At 35.2% G+C, this 22,067-nt stretch overlaps 1 protein-coding gene across 5 annotated transcripts in view; it reads left to right on the top strand.

The window, feature by feature from the left end:
- ERC2 (ELKS/RAB6-interacting/CAST family member 2) overlaps window positions 1–22,067 on the top strand; it is a 438,499-nt gene that overhangs the window by 286,722 nt on the left and 129,710 nt on the right. For all 5 annotated transcript variants that reach the window (XR_014590924.1, XR_014590925.1, XR_014590926.1 and 2 more), the window contains one exon: window positions 13,847–13,994. Coding sequence is in view for 1 of the 5 variants with exons in the window: in XM_083869813.1 (XP_083725939.1) it covers window positions 13,847–13,994 (148 nt within the window). In the remaining 4 variants the exon portion in view is untranslated. The remainder of the gene's footprint in view (window positions 1–13,846; window positions 13,995–22,067) is intronic.

Here is a 22,067-nt window from a genome sequence, read left to right on the forward strand (position 1 = left end):
AAACTCAGTCCAAGAGTTTTATGGCCCCTTTGTAGGTTTCTCACCACTTCAGTTTCTGTGCAAAAAGGATCCATGGGATATTTTAAATGTTTTTCAATAACTTCATTTTTCTTTAATCAATTAGACTGAAGTTACAGTTTTTTAAAAAATATGTAGGCACATATTTTGCTATGTACATTATGAAATAATTTGAAATTTGGTGGGTTTGTAATTGTATATTAAAGAACAATAATTCACCTTGAAGGCAACAATTGAAAATTTATCTGTGAGTCGGTAAATGTTGGGAAATGCTTTGTTCTTTTGGTAGCTTCTCTCTTCTTCTGCAGCAGCTGAGGTTTTGCTGCTGGAATATATTAATTTAAGGTGATTTGTATTAGATTGATCTTAATAAAATGAATGCCATAGCTTTTAATTAGAGAATTTTATCAATGTTTTTAGCAAATTCCAGTGAGATGCAGTAGTCATTGTCAGTAATCATGTCTTCATGGACTTGGAAATAGTTTCTGAGTCTCTGTTCTGTTACTTGAAAAACTAACGCCTGTCTCAACAATCAAAACATATGCTTGGGTCCTTAGAGGAATTTAAGGTGTTTCTAAAAGGAATTGGTGACACAGTTGGGGTTCTGTCCATCTCTCAGTTCAAGAATTGCTAATTTTTAAATACACTCTTAAACTTTGAGTATTGTTTTCAGCAGATTTTGATTATGCTCTGATTTATTCGTTTTGCTGCATTATGGCTGCTGGTTTAGCTACCAGATAATGACAGAAACTTAATGATGAGGCACTACAGGGAGTAAACTGCTCTGATAAGCTCTGCCAGATAGGTTTAGGGTTTATGCAGTTTGTCCATCAGTTGTCTATGTATCAGCTGGCTGGAACTGGGGCTGTTGGGGTGCCTGGGGCAGAGACTTTAAGCCAGCCACCTTCCAGGCTAAGTGATAGTGGCGGCACAGCTGCAGGATACAGAGGAGCTCTTGGTACTGAGGTTAAGTGGAAGTGGCAGCACTACCTGCTAAGACAGGTGGGAACAGCACGGAGTTGTGAATGGGCAGGGTGTCAAGCTGGATCTCTCACTGGGACTTTACTCCTGAAGAGATTTTCAGATGCATAAAGATTGGCAGATAATGACATTGGTTACAGTCAAACAGAAAGAACTAAAAAATTAATCTCCATTTAGTATTCCAGATCCATCAAAAATGCACTGGCTAACACCAGGATTTGATTATAACCAGTAGGAGTTATTCTATGTGTTGAAAAATTTGCTGTTGAGGAAATACCTATTAGCACTTCCTCCTTTTATTATATTGTGCATGTGTCTTATTCACTGTATTGACTACAGAGAAATAAAAACAATTCTCTTTATTGTATGAGTGTCTGAGACTATTTTCTTAGAAAACGTATTTTGGAGGTATTGTCAACACATGTGAAACTGTGTTCCCATACACTTTGCTGATTTGCTTTTCACTTAGGTAGTCAGCACTGATATGATGAGTTCCTTGTTCAGCTCTCTTGCTTCAAGCTATTCTGCTTCCTGTAAATATGAACTGAATATGTCAGCCTTAATAAACATCATATGGACTTTGTTCCTCCCAAACAATTGTAGCTGTTAGTAATTGTTCATTACAGAGTAACTTCCACTAATGTTAAGAAGCATGGAAGTAATTTGGGGAGAAACATACTTTGTTCCTTTGTACTTTGTATAATACCAATCTCTGCCTTAAGGATAAGCTGAAGTCAACCTTAACTGTAGAACTGTTTAAAAGGTAGCTTTAAAATCAGTAGAACAACCAAACCAACTACGTCTTTGCCAGGTTTTTAATACTTGAATGTAGTTTTAAATGTTTTAAATACTTTATTTATTACATTTTTACATAGAGTTTCCTACATTTAAAAATACTTCAGTTCTTTGTTAACTAAAACTTCATTTTCTGTTGTTAAATCACAGGGTTTTGTAATCAATGCAATAATAACCTGTATGCCTTTTTCCTTTTTTGGAAAAAATAAGGCAGACATAGATAAAATTTCTTTGTTTTCTAGTTAATCTTCTAGGCCAGAAAGGATAATTCTCTCTTTCTGCATCATTTTGGCAAGTATTTGTGTTACTTTCTTATTTGGAGAAGTATTGTTGTAGCCAGCTAGCGTGATTCTCATATGCTTTAAATTAATGTCTAGAATATTTCACATAATTTTGTATTCTGAAAATGTGCACTTTCTTGTGTACTGGAGTGCATGTTCAGCAGCAGAGGTGCCTGCAGAGTTGAGTTGTAGTGACTAAAGAGGTCCCTTTTGTGCAACAGGAAAAACATCCTATACCTACTTATATATCTAGACTTTGATGATGTTACTTTCTGGCTTCTTTGAGCAGCTGAGGTGCCATTATTTCCTCCCACCTGTACTGAATCTCTGCTCATTGCAGAAATTAACAGCTGCTGTTTCATTTCTCATAGCAATGGCACTTCTATTAGCATTCCTTTTTCTAGTGACAGCTCATCTGAAAATGGATCACATTATTTGTGAGTCACAAGGCCACCCGGATAGCAATTTCAGCCAGCATTTTCCATAGCAACTACTTAGGCTGATTCTGCCACAATTCTTTCCAGATGTGCTGTTGACTCAGGTAATGTTCAAAATCCTGCTCAGAAATATTTAATTTTCTTGTTGTCTTGGATTCTTGAGCTCATCCATGGTTGCAGTAAGTGTACAACTTTGTACATAGTTTTTAAAAAATCGACCATGGACATGCAAAGGCCACAGAACATGTTCTCTGTCTGATTCTGAAGAGGGTTTGTTTTGGGTTTTTTTCTATTGCTGAATTTGGTTAGTTTTCCAAAAGCACTATTAGATGGACAGTCCATGTCATACATTTTGGAAGGAATTACAGATTTTTGTACCATAGACACTACAGAAATTTAGCAATCTTTATTAATTCAAATGTTCTTGCAAACATACCTCTTGTAGCACCATCCCTGGGGAAACCTGATTTTGCTATCTATCTCTCCTGTGTTTGGTACCTGCTTCTAGGAAAGTCTCAACACCCTCTTTTCCCAAAAAGACTCATCTAAGTTATTTTAACATATAATGAGAATACCTGATTAGACCAGTTAATTTCTGACACAGAGCTGGTCGATAGCTTGAGAAGGAAGAGTTCTAACACTGGAAAGAGACAATGGCTAAAATATTGACAAGGAAAAAAAACCAGTTTGAGTGACCTACCCAACGAACAGTAAGAGCCATATAGTTTTTTTATTCTAGTTCACTGATTTTAATAATTTCAAAAGTATCATCTAGAACTGATTTTCAGTAACCAGTGTAGTCCTTTGGATTATGTAATTTTATTACCCAATTTTGTAGTAGAATTTGAACCGACTCAAAAGCCAACCCTTTTTTCCCTGGAATAATAAAAGTCCTTTAGTTTAAGTAGTTTTGCTAAAGACTGTCAGAAATATTATTGAAATCAATAGGGTGATCAATGTGTTTGTTTGGTAAGATGTGTTTATCAAGTTGTTTATCAAGACTAAACATGCTACAGTTCACTGTGGAACTGTATTAAGATATCTCAGTTCCAACATCCGTCCTGTGGGCTCTAAGCCTGATCAGATATGGTTTATACCTCTTTACTCTGCTTTGAGAAAGCACAAAGTGTCTTCTCTGTGAGCCAGTGTGGGTTATTTTAGAGCTCCAAGACTCTGCATATGTATTTTCTAAAATGTTTCCTTAGTAGGAAACAGATTTTGAAACAGTTAACCCACCAAAGAAGATCAATGAAAAAACTTCTTTATGCAAAGTTGAATCATGTGAGGTCTTCATGCTTCTGGCAATGCTTGTGAATAGCTCCATTAGCAGGGAAGTCATATAATTAAATAACATCATGTGGTGTCCTATCTCTTTCATTCCCAATTTTTTAAGGTACTAATTAGAGAAATATTTGTGTGCTGCTGCCTAATTTCCTCTCTCTTTATAAATAAAATATCTTCTTCCTACTCCAGGCTTTCATTGTCTTTACTAATACTTTTCTATTTTATAGTTAATTATTTCATATGCTGTATTTTGAATATGCAGTATTGTATTAAAATGGAGTTTGGGGTTTTTTTTTCCACTGAGATAAAGTAATGATGGCAGGGTTTGAATAAATATGCTCTAATAAAATACTCTTAGGCAATTAGGTGTTTAGACATCCTGCACCTAAAGGAAATGTGGCCTGCTAGTTGGAGAAGAAATAAAAATAACCTGTCTTCTTTATCCAGGTGTTCAAATGTTTTTTCTTCTTTTTAGTATTTGCTCCAATAATTATTTGTGTTAATACTTGATTTTCTGTGGCTTGTTCCAGTAGTTCCAGATATAAAAAAAATTGTCAGAAATGTTATGTAAAGTTTCTTCTGTGCCTAGCAATACCTTATCAACCAGACAAATTTAATAAAAACATAATTTTACAAAATAAAAATGTTGAGTCGTAACTATTGGTAGAATTTCCCATATCAATCAAATTAGCTGTGTGACTTTAAACACACACTCAGAATGTAGAAATAATTGATGAATGTCATCATGTTAATAAAGGTAATGATGTTTCAGACTTCACAGATTTAAATTTAAATAGTTAAAATATGAAAATATTAGCCTTCTTGGGGGTTGTGTGTCAGGGTGTTTGTTCAAACATCTGTAGGATTTCTTGGTTTCAGGTTCACATGCAGAGTGTACTCTGACATGTATTTGTGACTGGTGGAGTTTATATGGCACTGGTTTACACTGGTCTGACGTCCTGTTTGCTAAGCGAGCATTTAAACTGTGCCCTCACATCCCTTATCAAATATGAATTATGCACTGACAAGAGAATTCATTCTGTTAATTCTGTAGGTGCCCAGGCAGTTTTATTTGTCAAAATTGCCTTCTAATGCACTGTAAAGCTCGAGGCATAAGTTCTAATATATTCATACTGATTTCTAGATTTTGTTTCAAAATGGAGCCAATTTGTGACACATTTTCAAGTTCAGTTTGATCTACGTTGGCTTTTATGAGTTTTATGTTTGCTGTTCAAAGGACAGCTCTTTGTAGGGTCATGAAAATTAGAAGGAAGACCTTAAGTTACTTCTTTTAAAACCAGATTTATCTTTTTTCTTAAATTTCCAGTGAAAAGGAAGGAAGTAGATTTCTGTATATTTTTCTTTGTCTCGATAATTTTCTTGATTTCTTTATTTTAAAAAAAAGTCGAAAATAGCCCAATTAGTTCCTTAATATAACCCACTAATTTGTAACAAATGGTTATTTGAAATACATTGTAAACTCTATCTTAAAGACAGATTACAATTAACAGAAGTTATAAACAAAGGTTGGGGTTTTTTTAATATCACATTTCTGCATCTCGGTTTTGTATGTCTGTGACTCAAATATTTTGAATTCTCTGCAAATTCATTAAAACCATAATAACTCTTAATAGTAACATTTTTTCCAAGCTTAAACCTTTATTTGGCAGTTCAAAAACATTACCAAGGACTATATTCTAAACATGAAATCATTCCTCCTCCAGATCACTTTTATCTTTGTTCTCTATAAACAAAAAAAGTGGTGTTGAAGGATGAGGGGGCTGACAATGACAGATTACCTGTAGTTTTGTTTTCCTGTTTAACTTAGGTAGACCCTGTGCAGTGCCATGTTGTGCTGTAACTCAATCCCCAGTGCTCAGATCCCATTGTTCCTCTTCCCTGCAATCCCCATTTCTGTCCCACTTTGGGCTGTGGCATGAAGCAGGCAGAGGTATTTTAGCTGAGTGTTAATGTCATTCCTGTGGAGAATCAAACAAAGCCAAATGAGCAACAGGAGTCAGTTCCAATAAAAAGCTGCAGAACTCAGGAATAATTGTCATCTCATTTCTTCTGCTGTGCTTTGGAGGGTTGTGAATTTTTTTATTTCCTCTGCATTTCTCGCACAATTTTAAGCTTGTTCTGTCTACTCCTGTGTGAGCAATGCTGCCTGTTTGAGTGATGTGATAGTGCAGTGGTTGTGGAAGCATGATCTATGAAACTATGATGTAATTGCTTTCACAATGTCTTTTCTGAGGCATCTGTTTTACTTATCTGTCATTTCTAAAATATAAATTATCGAGACATCAGATGTATATTGCTATAGGGCTTGAAAAAGTTCCAAGAATTCAAAGGGCAGTTGAGTGGCTATTTCTTACTTGAAAACTAATCTCAAAAGATGGGCATGAAGTTCCTTCTTTGCCTTTTAAAATCTGAATTAGTTTTGCTTCCTCTACAAAGCACCTATATGCACATTTCAAGTTGCTGTTAAGGAGAAAAAAAGTGAATAATTTGAAATTGCCAATGTAAAGCCAATGTGGGAGTTGTAAGTATAGGTGTAATTATGGGAGTAGTGAACTGTGGCTCTGGGGGAGGTAGAATGGAGGAAAAAGAGAGATGGATAAGGAAGCTTTGTCAAGAAACTCCTCTGAGATTATTCAGAATCAGTTCCTCTCTTTTGCTTCTTCCCTTTACTCTGAAATTTCACATTAGGAAATGAATCTTCCCTTTTCTCCTTGATTTTAGTCTAATCTATATCTAATATAAATCTAATAATAGAGGTGTAATATAGACACTATTGGTTGTCTGTCTCACATAGTTGCAGGCATTGATATTTCATCCTCACACCTGCTTCCAACAGAAGACTTGATCAGATGGAAAATTCAAGATTTGATACTCAGATAATGCGAGGAAAAGTGCTTTGTGGGTTGGAGTGTGGAGTGGGGTGTGTAAGAGCAGATCCCCCTGTTTCTGTCCCACCCTTCATGGAGCAGCCTTTTCTTGGTGTGTTTGGGCTGTAGAGCATCAATAGTTGTCTGTGTTTGCTCTTGAGGAAACCAGGACAACCCAAAATGCCATTTCTTGTGGTCTTTGTCTTCTGAGAGTATTTCAAAGGGTTTTGTTCTTTGAATACAGTGCAAGATAATTGTTCATTTAAGAGGAGTAATCTAGAAATGTGCTTTTGTCAAACAACTGGAGAGATAAATTTTCTGTCAGAGAAAGCTTTAAAATACCAATAATATTCTGAAGTTTATTTTCTAAGTTGCATGCACATCCATAATGGATTAACAGCATGTTTTAACAAGCCATTTATTTGCTTTAGGAGTGACAGAGAGAAGCTGTTTCAAACAGGATCTCTCATCACCGTCTATCTCTAGTCACCTCCTACTGAACTTAAGGTTGAATACTGGGGGTCACGAGGGAAAAAAAACACAATAATTAAAGTGAAAAAGTTGATGGAACTGGGTTTTTTTGTCCTTCAGTATGATTAGCAAGTAAGAAGCTGGCTGAGTACTGTACTGTATATCATTAGTTCAAACATTTTGGACTTGATTTGGCTCTAATAGTGACTTTTTAAATTGCATTTCTGTATTTTGTGGAGAACGGCTTAAGTAGTAAAGGCAGTAAAAGTTCTCGTTAGAAGGTCTTATTTCTATAAATCTTTAACTTGGAATTCTGTTAGGTTACAATTGGGCTGTTTCTAAGAACTCACCCCACCTCCCAAAAAGTTGTCATGGGTCCTTTTATTAAAGCTCAAAAAATTATTCTTAGACTAACCGAGGTGGGGAGTAAGGCAGGAGTGTTTACAGAGCTCACTTCTAAATTGACTGTGATAAGTGGCAATGCAATGTATTATGATTAGAGGTTTCTGGGAGACTCTTTAAGAAGGTTAACTGCAAGGCAGCTCTCAAAAGAAAGCATTTATCTTAGTGGTCATCCTTCAGTGTTTTATACTACTGAGATTTTTTTGTGGGTGGTTGGAACCATTTTTTTCTGTTTTATTAGCTGTATCTTGAATACCTCCTACTAGCTGAATGACAGTTTAGGGTTATTAAATCTGTTCTTAGTACATTTTTTTATCCTTAGTTAATCTTGACTAAATATATGCTAGTGAGCAACCCTTTTTTCTCAGTTGTTGCCCATATTTGTTAAAGAAATTATTCCATCCGACGTTTGTTTAGGCTGAAGTTTGATAAAATACTGTATACAATATACTTTTTCAGTTTGGCATTCAACAGAGACTTTCACGGATTTATTTCTTCTTGCATTATCTTATCTTCCTTTCTAGTATGCTAAGACTTCCTTTTCATATTAAGTAATTTTTTCACTCCAGGACAGATGCTTTCACAAATGCAAACTATGTGTGTGTATTGCTAGAGATCCGTAAGATTGCATTTTTCAGGTGTTGTGTAACATTTTTAATTGAGTTACTTTGTTATAATTTGTTTTCTCTAATCCTACGTAAGGTATTTTTTTTAAATTCAGATTTTTCTTTGGCACCACTTTCAGTAACTTTACTGAAAGATTTATATTATTTTATACTTTCTGTTTGTTTAAAAGCGATCTCTGTTATCAGATTAATAATTGATCATTCTTCCAAGGAAAGGAATCTTTGTATTTGACTATCACTGAGGAATTACCATTATCATTACACATTGGCTATATATTAGAGGAAAAATTTGCTGCTTTCTTCTGCAATTTATGGACATTGCTTCTTGCTCTGTGTGCCATGAAAACAGAAGTTCTATTTCAATTTGATGTAGCATTTTAGGTTCTCGTTAGCATGTTGTCACTCATAGACTATTGTAGTTTTTCCTAAACTTCTCTCTTCAATCCTTTCTCTACCTTTTCCCACATTTTTCAGAGTATTGGATTCAGTATTTCAGCTAAGACCTTTTGTGCAGATGAAACTAGTCACTTCTGCATTGCAATCTATTTTTGTTTTTACTGCTTGATAAGACACTTGCCTTATTCACAACAGATCATCAATATGGAGTTCCTCCTTACTTTTCTAGACAGCATCTTTGGTTTCTAAAGACCAATTTTATTCCTGTCTTCATGGGACATGAAAGTCCTCCCATTCTGAAGCCTCATTGAAATGTAACAAGTAGATTTTCTAGTCCATCATTCATTAGTTAATGAAAATATTATAAATTAGAATTTTGGATAGAACACAACTTGTGTAAATAAATTAACTCCTGGCCATCAGAGTGGTAGTGTTTCTTTCACTTGTTATTTTGTATTTCATATGAAGTGACATTAATTATAGTCAGATTTTTTTGCAAATTTTCTTGGTACCTCTTAGAGGGAGCCCTCAGACTGTCAGCCCAGATCCCTCAGCTGTGAGTGTGCTGATTAAGAGACTGTTGTATTCACTGGCTCTGTATTAAGGAGACACGCCTGAGGTTGCTGTGAATTGTTATAGTCAGCTTTTGCCAGGGGAGGGGAAATTTCATTTTGTAAGTTTTGCTTTTCCAGGGAAAAGTTTTCTCTCCTCTCCTTGCAATAAGCAGCATATTATAGTGGAAGATAGTGAGTTGGGAATCCTAGGAATTACTTTATGCAGGTGCAAGAAAAATGTGCAGAATAATGACCAATGTGAAGCATTTGCTGTTAGGTTTAATATGTACTTTTTAATTTGAGAGTTTACTTACTTTTACTGTGAAAAGTTAAAGTGATTTTTTTGGTGTTAAAAATACTACCCTGTTATTTGTATAACAGATTAGTTTGCCAAAAAAAGAGAGGAAAAACTACTAATAACAAAAGGGATTACTCTTTATAAATATTACTGTTAAAGAATGTCATTTAATCCACTGCCCTAATAAATTATTTTAAAATGTATTTTATTGCTATAATTTATTAAACAATAAGGAGACATTTTGGCTGCAAATAGTGATAACATCTCTGTAGAACTGTATTTGGCTGATCATTTTTTTTCCCTGACACAGTAGATAATTAGGAATTATAAATTATGCTTACATTCTTAGGCACATTAACTGAGAGTATATCACACTGTATGTTGTTGTTGGTGCCAGTTCAGATCTTGACTTTCAAAAATTCTTGCACTGAAACTCACTATGAGTTTTATTTTCTAGCAAAGTATGACTTATCTGAGAGATTTAGGTAAAAGACTTGCTTACATTTACCAGCTTACATTTTTGAATGAAGTTACTTCATGTTTGTAGGTGAGAAAATCATTACTGTCAGCCACTTTGCTGGCATCTTAACCTTGTTCCTAGTGGCCAAATAATCTCATTTCAAATGTTTGCTGCAAAAACAGTGAAATTAATTTTTTAGCAAGGTCACTGGATAGCTAAAATAAATTGCTTCTGTCCATGAGGTTTTGTTCTTCCATAGGACACTTGAAGCATGATGACAGGCCAGCATAACAACTTCACAGATGTGGGTAAACTAGTGTGCAATATATAATAAATAGGATATGACAACACAGAGATCCCAATCTATCCTGAGAAGCAGCTTCATAAAGGCTTGTATCTCTTCACTTCCAATGCCTTACAAGTGTGGGCAAGGTCTTTTTCAACCTCTGTCTTCTAGGGACATAGTGGGGGCTGGATCCTAGGCCATGCAGGAGTAAAGGAGGACATGGCTTTCTTCAGGTGCTCTGTCACAACCTGCATCTTTATTTTGTACTTTGAAAAACAATAATATAACCTGTTGGGCTTCTCTGTCTTCCCTCTGTGCAGACAGTTAATTAACAAGAATTAAAGCAACGTTTCATTTGGTAGAATATACAGTCCAGCTTTGCCAACCTCTTGTTAACCTGGATGCTGGTTAAATGCCACTTACATTTGAGATTTTTGCTGTTCAGATTATCCATTATAATAAACATAGATTATATGCTGACACATGCAGGGATATGTCTGTACAGACAGGTGCTGTGCCCACCCTGGTCAGGCTGTGTGAGCCAGCCCATCTGGAAGCAGTCAGGACGTCCTGTGGCACTGTGCCCGAGCTAAAACACCTTGTCTCTCAGATAACTGAGGCTTTGCAGCTTCTGAATGGAGCCTGACTCTCATTTGGGTGGCTCCAAGAGTGCTGGCAGTGTGAGTTTGCATTTGAATTGTTCATCATTCCACTGGCTGGGAAAGCACTTCCACAGAAATCCCCACCCTCATATCATGCAGTCATCTCACCACATTCATAGGTTTAAGGCTTCCCAGCTATACTTAAATTAACTAAAAAGATAAGATTTAAAAAATATGTTGGCAATAATTTTGAGGGGGCAGTTCAAACATGTATGGGCTGTGGGTTTGATTCCAATCTTGGAGTGTCTCAGTGGACCACTTGTGGTGTCATTTGACAGCAGCTATTTCACAGGACTATGAACCATCATTTCCTGGAAGTACTTGATATGAGTCATTATTTCCTGGAATAAAGTGTTTGGTTACATATTTTCCCAAGCATTTTTCTAAGATAGGAAAATCCCCATCAGCTGAGAAAATACATGCTGGGGTCTGCAAAATTTTGTGGGTTTGGGGCTGCAAAATCCAGAATGCCGATTTTTCAAAACATGTTGACTGGCTCTCCTCTCCCATGAAAGATTTCACCTCATCAGTTATTTTAAAGTGGAGTGGAGAATGTTGCACAGCTGAACAGTCAAGATCACAAGAATGCGTGGTCATTTTGGCTGGCAATGCAAAAAATACAGATGTGACTGAATCCTATTATCAGATGTTGAAGTGATACCAAATAATTCAGTAGTTCTGACTTCTTGCTCACTAGTCAGGTTTGTGTTGTTACTGCCAATTTAGAGGCAGTGACGTGCTCTAAACTTCAGGGAAGTGAAATTTCAGTATAGCTTTGTGTCATTTTCAGCCTCTAATTTTAACCTTTTATTCCATTTTTTGGCTTTTTACAGCTGTAATATGTGTTAAATAACTTTATATCATTAAAAACCTCAAGGGTAGCAAGTATTTACTGTGGAATTTGCCTTTAGAGAGCAAAAATATTAGATTGGGGATGGCTGGCATAGAGTTAACCTACACAACTGAAGAATGAACAAAAATATATTCTAAAACCTTGGAAATTCTGAGATGTAGGTTTCTTTAACATGCTTACAATAAAAAGAGATAGGTTTGTGATGGTAATATTACTGTTTATCTTCAGGTATTATAACTAGAACATTGTTACACTTCTAACTATCTTTTCTCTGAAATTTTATGACAGTGTGCTCTCAGAAAGCTGCAGAGCAGCTAACCTTACTTAATTTGGAAGAACATATTTTATGCCTATATGCAATATGCTGTTTCTTTTTCTTTGGATTTAAAGCCACAGAATACATTTATTTCTGCCAGAGAACTTGTGTTACCACATCTGACACGTGTGAGGCAGAGAGGCCCTGGCAGTGGGTGCCCAGAGCAGCTGTGGCTGCCCCATCCCTGGACGTGTCCAAGGCCAGATTGGACATGGGGGCTTGGAGAAACCTGAGATAGTGGAAGGTGCCCCTGCCCATAGCCGGATGAGCTTGAAGGTCCTTCCCAACACAAACCATTCCATGATTTTATGATTAAGTGCTTGCTTTCTGCAAGTTCAGAGGTATGAATAGAGTAGCAAATCACCTTTCTTCTATTTTGGTGCATCAAAAGCTTAATATTTTAATGAAAATGTTTAATATTGGTTATTTAAAGTAATTAATAGCTATAATTTAAATTAAGACTGTTGGAGTCTTACAACATTCTCTTTTAAACATCATTTAACTGAGATTTGAATGAACAAGACAGAATAATAAATGAAACTATTCAAGAGTATGAATAAAATGCAACTGTTTATCTAAAATTGATCCATATCACATAACTTCTACTAAAATAAATGGGTTGTTTTTCTTTGACTTCATCAGAAATAATGTCTTATAAATGTTTATATTAATACATCAGGAACTTTGAAATAAAAGTGAAATAACTTTCTTGGCATTTTTGCTGGCAAGCAAAAGACTGTGAGAATTCCAAACTTTTAGCTCACCTTGACTGCATGAAGTTCATGAGCCGTATTCTTACATTTATTAGCAGTTGGAGCCTAAGGTTAATTTATGATTCATTTATCCATGTTTATTTTTTAATGATTGATCTTATATAGTTCTGGGAAAAGGCACAAGCTATAACATATTTTTTTCTAAAAGCTGTTAGGTATTATATGCTCTTTCTTGGCTGATAAGTCATAGTCTGTCACTGAATACATTACAGAAGGTGAATATTTTTTTTTATTTATGAAATTAAAGGACAGATTATGGCCTTGCCAGAGCATGAGCATTTTAGGATATAAGATACTGCAAGATCTGTGCTTTCAACTGCATGTTGTAAAAAATTGCCTTTGTCTTATGTCCTCACAAAGTATTTGTGATGTGCCCCTGCAAGTGTCACTGTTATCCCATATATACCTGAGTGCTATAAGATTCTGTTTGCTCTCTAAAACTGAGATTTTAGAGATTGCAAAGGAAATGATTTCTCATGAACAATCAAATCAAAAGACTTGTATTTTACTTCTAGAAATTTTTGTGTTATTTTTGTTACACGTATTAATAAATCCACATGAAAACATGTAAGTAAATATGAGGAAGATATCCAGAGATTCTTGCACTGAGGACCCCAGGGTACCAAGTTAACAGGATATTATAAAAATTTGCTTTATCTATATAACTTTTCTTTTTAGTACGCAATCTCTGTGATCTGAATAAGTCAAAAGTGGTTTGTGTAAGGTATTCTAGAATTCAGGAAAGTCAATTGCAAAAAAAATCAAAGACATTTAAAAGTAAGGAATTTCACAGAACAATTGTTATATATCAAGTTTTAGTAAAATCGACAGATAAATGTTGGATGAAGCAAATAATGAAAATGCTATAAAGAGAATTTTTTGGTAATCAGTTTATTTCATGATTTTTTTAGATCTGACAATGTTTGCTATTTCGTGTGTTCAGATGGTAGGGGATTGTTCTCCAAGTGATTGAAAGAAAAATCTTGCCTGGTGTGGTATAGTAGAATATATTCTGTTTTAATGAGAATGTAACAACTTTAATTTGATTTGATTTGATTTTATCAGACAGGAAGCTTTGCTTGCTGCAATTAGTGAAAAAGATGCAAATATTGCCTTGCTTGAGCTGTCTGCTTCAAAGAAAAAGAAGACTCAAGATGAAGTAATGGCTCTTAAACGAGAGAAGGACAGATTAGTACATCAGTTAAAACAGCAGGTGAGGAGGCATTACTTTTCCTACTTTCATGGCAACAGAAAACTGGCATTATTTTCATTGTACTGTTTTATGCTGATGTCCTTTTGGAAGTGTTCAAGCCAACTCTGCCATGTGGCAGCACTTGCAAAGGTAGGATGTGTTCATTTAAATGTTTATCGCTTCTCTGGAGTTGTTAGGAATTAGTTGCATGTTTCCTTGGCTCATATTATATGCAGCCAAATACATTTTGTTTTCCCTCTTCACATAGTTTCCAACCTTCTTAATTCTGTGAGAGATGAGAGCAGATGCTCTTTGCATAAAACAAGGTCTGTCCATTCTGTTAACTCTTTTTAACCTCTTCTTGTTCAGTTATTTGGTTATCTGTTGTAAAATAATCGTGTTTTCAGTAGGCTTCAGGCTTTCTGAAAGGTTATCTAGAAATTGTGATTATCCTTGAAATAAATTCTCAAATGGGTAAAAATCACCGTGTCTTCAATACTATATATAATTTGAGGTTTAAATAAAACCCACATGGTTAAAAAAACCTCTAGAAACAGATATTATCACATACATTCCAGCCATGATGCAGTTGTCTCTCAGGTCAGTCAGCTGCCCAGGAGACATTTCACCAAAATTTATATGATAAATAGGCAGGTGTGCTTTATACCTTTTATCGCTTCATCCCACTGTGCTGCACCAGAGCAGATGATGTTGAATTCCAAATAGTTTTAGGTATTTTTCTTTTGATTTGCTTTGGAAAAGAGAGGATAGTTATTTTCCTTTTGTAGATGTTTTTCTTTTTTACATTCATCTTAGGTTACTGAAGAGTAAATGAATACACCAATTTGCCACATTCCATGATACTTATTGTGGATATTTTTAAAATGTTTAAACTCTTTTTAAACAACTAGACAACTGTTTTATTGTTGTGCTTGTTTTGGTTTGGTGTTGTACCATTAGGCTATTGCTGGTTCAAAACATTCATAACTTTCTTCAGACAGTGAGAAGGAACAGCAGAAGAGGCTTGCTGGAGAAGCATTGTGTTGGAAAATTTCAGTTAGAATTGTAACCAAATACTTCAAATACCTCCATTATTTATAGTGATAAAGATCTTCAGTAAAGCTATTTAACTAGATTAAATTGATGCCAAAATAATCTCCCTGTTATCTCAGACACCACAAAAAAAGAGTCACCAGGAACAGGAATGTGGTTTAACTAGGTCGCCCCTTTATTACACTTAAGAATTATCAGATAATAGAGGTTGTAGACTTCACTCATACTTCTTTAATCCCTTTGGGGAGAACCACTGTCAACCCCCAAAGGTTTCCCATGTGCATCCACCACAAAGGCTTGCTCTGACTTTGCTGGGCAGGGGATCAGGGGCAGATTCATCCCCCCAGTTCCTCCATTTCCCTTGAGAGATTCTGTCTCTTGTGCTGTTTCTGATTCATGAAAACTTCAGTGAATCATCAGCTGAAGCATCACTTGTTTTCTTCTGGTCTTATTTGTCCCATCCTCCATTTCCACAGCAGTTACACTTCTGAAAGAGAGAATTTAAAAAAGTCCAACTTCTCCAGCCTAATGTGATCATCAAAGGAGAAATTATTTATAAATATTAGAAGATGAATAACTAGATAATGCTAAACATTAACATAAAGCCCTAAATTCATCCCTGTTCTATACTGTAAGAGGAATTTTTGCTTTGAGAGGCAAAATAACATGTTGACCCATGATAAAAAAAATTATATTCCTCTCATATATATCCACATTTTCTAGCCTTTGGGAATGTCAGACACATTGTAAACTTGCATTAAGACATTGATTTTATAGTAATTTGTCACATTTTTTCACACTGCAAGAGAAAAAGAGGCATCTTAGAGAAATGAAATATCCTGCCTTTGTCAGTAAATAAGAATATTTATGATTTATTTTAATAAAGCTTAAGAAAGGCATATTGTATTTTAGAGATTAAAATGTTATTTACATGAATTAGTTGAGCCATCTTTTTATGGATTGTGACTGTGTGAGTTTAAGTAAAAGTTCTATTATTTTTAAGCTGGACGAAGAGAATTGTTTTTATGTCAAAACCTAGATAAGCTAGAAAAATTGCTTGTATCACTGTGTATTCAGCTGTAAAATTAGTAGTAATAATTGTGACCTCTGTGTTGCAAACACATTCTCACAGGAAACAAACCTATTTAATTATAATGATTTAAATATAATTTAGCAGCTGCAATCTGTCAGTTAAATATTTATTGTTTACTGCTTACATAATTGGGAGGCATAGTAATATACACTCCCAGAAAAACAAAATCACTGGAATTGATTTGATTCATACACCAAATGCTGTATTTTGAGAGCTGTAGAACTTTGTAGTAGGCTTTAAAAAAAACCCTTTCAGAAATACAGTATTAAACAAAATTGCCATGTGGGCTTGGCTGAGTGATTACATAGTGTGTATAATCACCCAGGCCAAGATTCTTTTGAGAATTCTGAGATGCTGTTTTTAGATAAATTTGTACAGTGATGCAATCCTTCATGAAATAATTAGCTAAAAAAGTCCATTTTTAGAACATCTCAAGAGATTTTGGTAGGAGCAGAAGACACTGCTATGTTAGTGATTCATCCTGAACTTGGATACTGCGAGAAAATTCCCCACTTGTCTCTTTTCACTTTCAGGATATAGTGCCAAAAATGTACGTGCAGTTGGCCAAGATGCAAGGTCTTCTAACTCCTTGAGAGCATTTTATTTTTCTTCTCAAAACATGAAATTAGAAACCTTTTCAGTGCTTTCAGGGCTGCAGGTGTACAGAATGCTCTGGCCAGAGGCAAAGCTGATGTTTGGCAGAGTTCTCAGTCTTTTCGTTCACTGCTCTATATTTCATCATATCAACATATTGCTAATGCTACAAAAAGGGTGAGCAAGCAAGGAATTTAAACAATGTGTGTAAGCACATTTCCTCAGCAAACTAACAATAGCAATATTTTTCCTGCATGCAATACACAGAATTATTTCTTACAAATTACCCTGTAAACATTTTAAAAAGCTCTTTCAGCAGCAGATGAATAAAGTGGAATTGGAGGCAGTGTCTTTCATTCCATATACTGCTCTAGTTAAGTATTTCAGAAATCTTGCTACTGTGACATTATGGTGATGACATCAAGCATTTAAGAATAACAAAATACCCTATATTGCATTTTCCCTGATAGACTAATTCAGCTTTATTGCCCTGTGTATTTTATGATATTGAAAGTGCTTATATTATTGTATGAGAACAAGTATATTATTATAAGTTGCTGTGATTGTGATTATTCTGGCAGCCCAAACCATTGTTCTGCAGCACTGTGAATTAATTAATTGCACTACAGCTCTCTATATGTTTAACAAGTGGTGGAGCAAAAAAGTCCTGCAGTGGTTTCTTACGGTGTAGACATTGTCATCTGTAGCACTTGTGAACAGCAATTCTAGTGCTGTTTCCTGATCACTGTCGCTTTGGTTTCTGATGCTATACTGACTTAGTCTTTCTGCACGCCTTCAATTTCACAGTGTGATTGTTATTATTATAGGACCACATAATTTTATTCTTGTTGTTATTGTTGTTATTGATTTTGTTGCTATTGTATTGCTACTGTGTTGTTTACACAGATCTGTTTCAGAAAGACATTTACTGTGCAGTTGAATCCAAGTATTACTGCACAGTGAGTAGAATCCATGTTAAAAGCCATTCACACGGGTACTGAAGACATAATTGACCACTCTGCTTCTTTTTTACCTCTTCCGTTTATGCTGTTTACTGTTACTCATAATATTGGTCTTGTATAAGCTTTAAGCACCTAATTTTGAACAAAAGAGAAGTAGGACACCCTTAAGTTTTAGTTTTATTTTTGTTGCACTTATGCTAGATATTTCTTTGTTTATTTTGGACAGGTAAGAATAGATGTCCTAATGACTGCATAATCAGCCTAATTACTTTTTCCTTAAAAGTTCTCAGAAAAAATCTATTAAAATGGCTTTTATTTTGGCTCTGATTTTAAATGTGGCTGTTCAAATCCCATTTATGTCAATACAAGGCATTCAGTGGCCTTACTATCTTAAAAATCTTTTTAGTTTATACTTTTCTCTTTATCAGAAATATCCTAAAGTAATATTTCTGCATGTCCTAACATTGGGGTTTATTCTTCTTGATTTTAACCTGATTTTTGAATCTGTGTTTTTGAACATGCATCATGACAGTCACTGCAATTGAATTGCATCTCAGTTTTTTTCAGTGCAAAGATTCCTGTGGGGGTGAAAGTGCCCAGTGCCACTTCTCCCTGTAGCTTAACACAGGAGGGGCACAAGGTAGGAAGGGCAATGTGTGAGTGTAGCTAAAAGCCTTTGCCTGGTCACCTTAGTTGATTAAAAAGACATTCTGTGTTGGAAATGTTGGCAGTGCTCTCATAACACTTCTCATGTATTATCAGTAAGACTGGACAATTTATATTATAAAATTTGGTGGACTTGGGTATTAGCATCACTTTTCCCTCCTTATGCTCTCAGGAATCCAAAGTTTCTTGCATGGTATTTTTACACAAACATTTTTCAATGAGAGGGGCTTTTTTTTTTTTTTTTTTTTTGGCCTGTAGCAGTCAGTCCCTGAAAGCAACACAGGCTTGTTCTCTGTTTCTGCTTGTTCTCTGTTCAGAGTTTTTTGATTCTTGAAGAATCTGTGTCACAACTTAAGCCTGGCCATGGCTCAAGGCAGCCTTTTTTCACTGGTGATAATCTGGTTGAGAATTTATCCTAGAACTTTGTTCAGACAAATGGTTTAAATTCACTGAGACTGAAAATCTTAAATGGAAAAAGTAGGTAATGCAAATATAAAATAATGTATATATTAACACTGGAACTTTTGAAGTTCTGGCTCTGTCTTGCTTGGTAGGTGAAAATGATTACTAAGTATCTCAAACAAGAATAGTGAATATCTCCATTATAACAATCTGAACTCCCAAGCCAAAAGGATTTTTCTCCATGACATGTTTTAAGCAAATCCTTATGTTCCACTTATGTACCCCATGATAATAAAACTAAATATAGTTTAACACTTGATCTCAAATGCAGTGCTAAGCTATTAAAAAAATACTGTAGAAACTGGGTGTCACATATTTCTGATGCGGTAATTGTGGATAAAACTGGTAATTCTTGCAATCCAGCATCAAAAAGAAATTAATTATATGTAAGGTGTCTCTATCAAGCACATCTAGACAGTGGTGTGATGTTATCTCCATTTCAGTCCATATTTAAATATACAACCCGTGTATTGAAATATATGTTTGGTTTAGCATTTTTTGTTGCATACAATGGAAGAAATATAGTAATTTCAACTAAAGCTATATTTTGTTTATGACGCAAATGGGAGAGTTGCGCTTGTTATTGAAATTGTAAAAATTACAGCTGAAACTCACTATTCAGACATTAAAGGTGGTGAAAAATGACCAGTGCTGCTAACCAGAGATTTGCAGTTTCAAAGGTCTTATTTAGCTGCTAGTTTCTGATTCATGTCTGGTTTTAAATAATTATTATGGAGAAGTATCTTTTTAATGAGTTATTTCCTGTTGTAAAGAGGAAAAAAGAGAACATTCCTTCTTCTGTTGCTTGTCTGTTTTTAGTAGGACCTGGCCTGAGATGTCCTCAGGCAGGGACAGTTTCAGAGCTTTAATTATGCTTTTTAACCCACTTCTTTGTGTCTGTGTTGTTACATACTTCTATGTAATTACCAAGTTTAGTAGTAGGACTGAGACAAATACCTTTAGCATGACTTGAGCCTACACATTACTGAGTATGCTGTATTATTACAAGATATTTCCTGCGCTTCAAGCCATACTTTTAATTCACAGAGCTTTAAAAGACTTTAAACCCACAAATTCTAAATGCAGGAAAATGCACACACACACACACACAAAAAAAAAAGTCAGATGAGCCATATTCAATTCAACATAGCTTTGTTTAATCACAAGTGTCAGAAAAGTTGAAATTTGGCCTCACTACTTTAGATAAGTGTCTGCTTGGCACTTGGAAGTGCTGCCTGTCTCCGCCTGCCAAGTGTCCAATATCCCAGCTGGTGTTTGGGAGGCTGTCGTCCTTCAGCTTGTGAAGAGGGAGGCTTACTCTGAGCTTTAATTTCTTTCAGGGTAAGTCAGAGTCACATTTTGTAATCTTGAAAAAGCAGCAGGTGTAATGCTTGTTAATACCAGTTAAATAGTGCTCTAATTAAAGACGAACTGAAGTTTCTGTAAAGCTTCTATGCTCGTGTTCAACACTAAATTACCAGACCTGAGTCTTTGAAAAGATTTGCATAGAAGTTGCTTTACACTGCTGCAGAGGAGTCAGAGTATTAATTTGTCCAGCAATTGATTTTGTATTTTCCCTGGGAGGGATGTTGGATTTAATGAAAACTTGGAAAATAGTCGGTACCTTTTCTTAATCTCTATTTTCTGTCCTGTGAGGGCAGACAGGGCCTGAACATCAACTGCTCTGGGTTACATGTTATGGATTATAAGAATTCTAAGATTTAAATGTAAAAAACACCATGTGAATTAAGTTTAGTATATAACTAAATAAAAATGTGAAAAAGAAATATATGTATGCTCTCTTAGCATGAAAAGTTGACTGTGTTCCTTATATTGTATGGAACAGGCTTATCCTTAATGAGTTAAAACCTAAAAAGAGTTAAATGCAGAGTAGCCAAGCTTCTCTGCAGTAAGCTATCAGGCACACTCTGAGCCTGCATGCCTCCTGTCTCTCACACTTTCCAAGACAAGTCATACACTAACAGGAAAAGAAAAACATGCTTATTAGCCCATTTGGAATTTTAACAGGGAAAAGTTTGTGTTCTTCAATGGAGGCAGGAAACAAAGCAGCAAAACTCATGTTAAAATGTAGTTAAGAGTAAGAATGTAAGAACAGATTACATTACAGGGATGTTATAAAAAGAAAATGCATAATTAAAGCACTCAGTAAAACATAACATCGCCCTGTAGTGATGCATTCCAACACCCATACGGTTATGATTATCATACTTATTTAGCATTTGGAGTTGCTAGTTAGTTAACATACTGCAATGTTTTTGTTATCTCTCACTTGCTGATGAGTGCCTGCAAACTTAAGAGTCTTAACCTCATTTCTTTTTCCATTGTAGCTTTCCTGGTGTCTAAAATCTCCCTGCATAAGCAACAAAGAAGCCTGAATCAAATATTGTTGTATATTTATTCTCATTGAAGACAATTTATCTTAGAAATAATTAGCATGATGTTGTTAGTATTACACTGTTAAAAGCGGCCTGAATAATTAGCATAAAGAAATACAATCTCTGGAAGTCTGTTTTAGTCCCTTCTTCCATGCAGCTCTAATACTGGCAAAAGATCCCTCAAAGCAATGGCTGATTTATAGATCCTTGGCTTGTGGAAAAATGACACTTCTGTCAAAACCATACTTGGTGGAGATGTGTTTTAACAATTTGTTTTATTTAATCGTGTGGACTCAAGAAGAGTGCTACCATTAAAAATGGAGCAGACTCAAGGTTTGGCTTTCTAGCAATAGCCTTGGAATTTTCTTCTAGAGCTGGTTAGTTAGTGAGACAGTGCCCCAAAGTATATCAAGAAATTTTAACAAAAGTTTAAACTGAAACATTGCAAAGGAATCTCTCCTAGGTATCTTTTCTAAATGGGAAATTAATCTCACTCTCTGGCTTATTTTCACACCACATATGCAGGATGCAAGTATCTCTATAGACTTCGAATGCCAAAAGCAAGCTCAATGACAGTGAGGTTGAACATGATTTTTTAGGGGCTCCAAGGTTGGAACATGAACTTGTTATTTTTGATCTCAGAAAAATATTTAATGATGATGAGACAACAGAAGTGGAATAAAGTAAAAGTTGCTAAAGAGAGTTAAAAAAAAAAAGAATTAGTGAACTTTATAAAGTTCTGAAAATACAGGCTTTACATGGCATTTAATTTTAATTTCCTTTGTAGCTTGTGCTGACTCTTTTGTTATCAAAAGTCACCATAAGGGTTACTTAGAAGCACGGGATTCTGTGGTGCCTTCTGAAATAC

The sequence above is a fragment of the Zosterops lateralis genome (assembly GCF_965231275.1).
Source record: "Zosterops lateralis genome assembly, chromosome: 11".
Classification (NCBI taxonomy): domain Eukaryota; kingdom Metazoa; phylum Chordata; class Aves; order Passeriformes; family Zosteropidae; genus Zosterops; species Zosterops lateralis.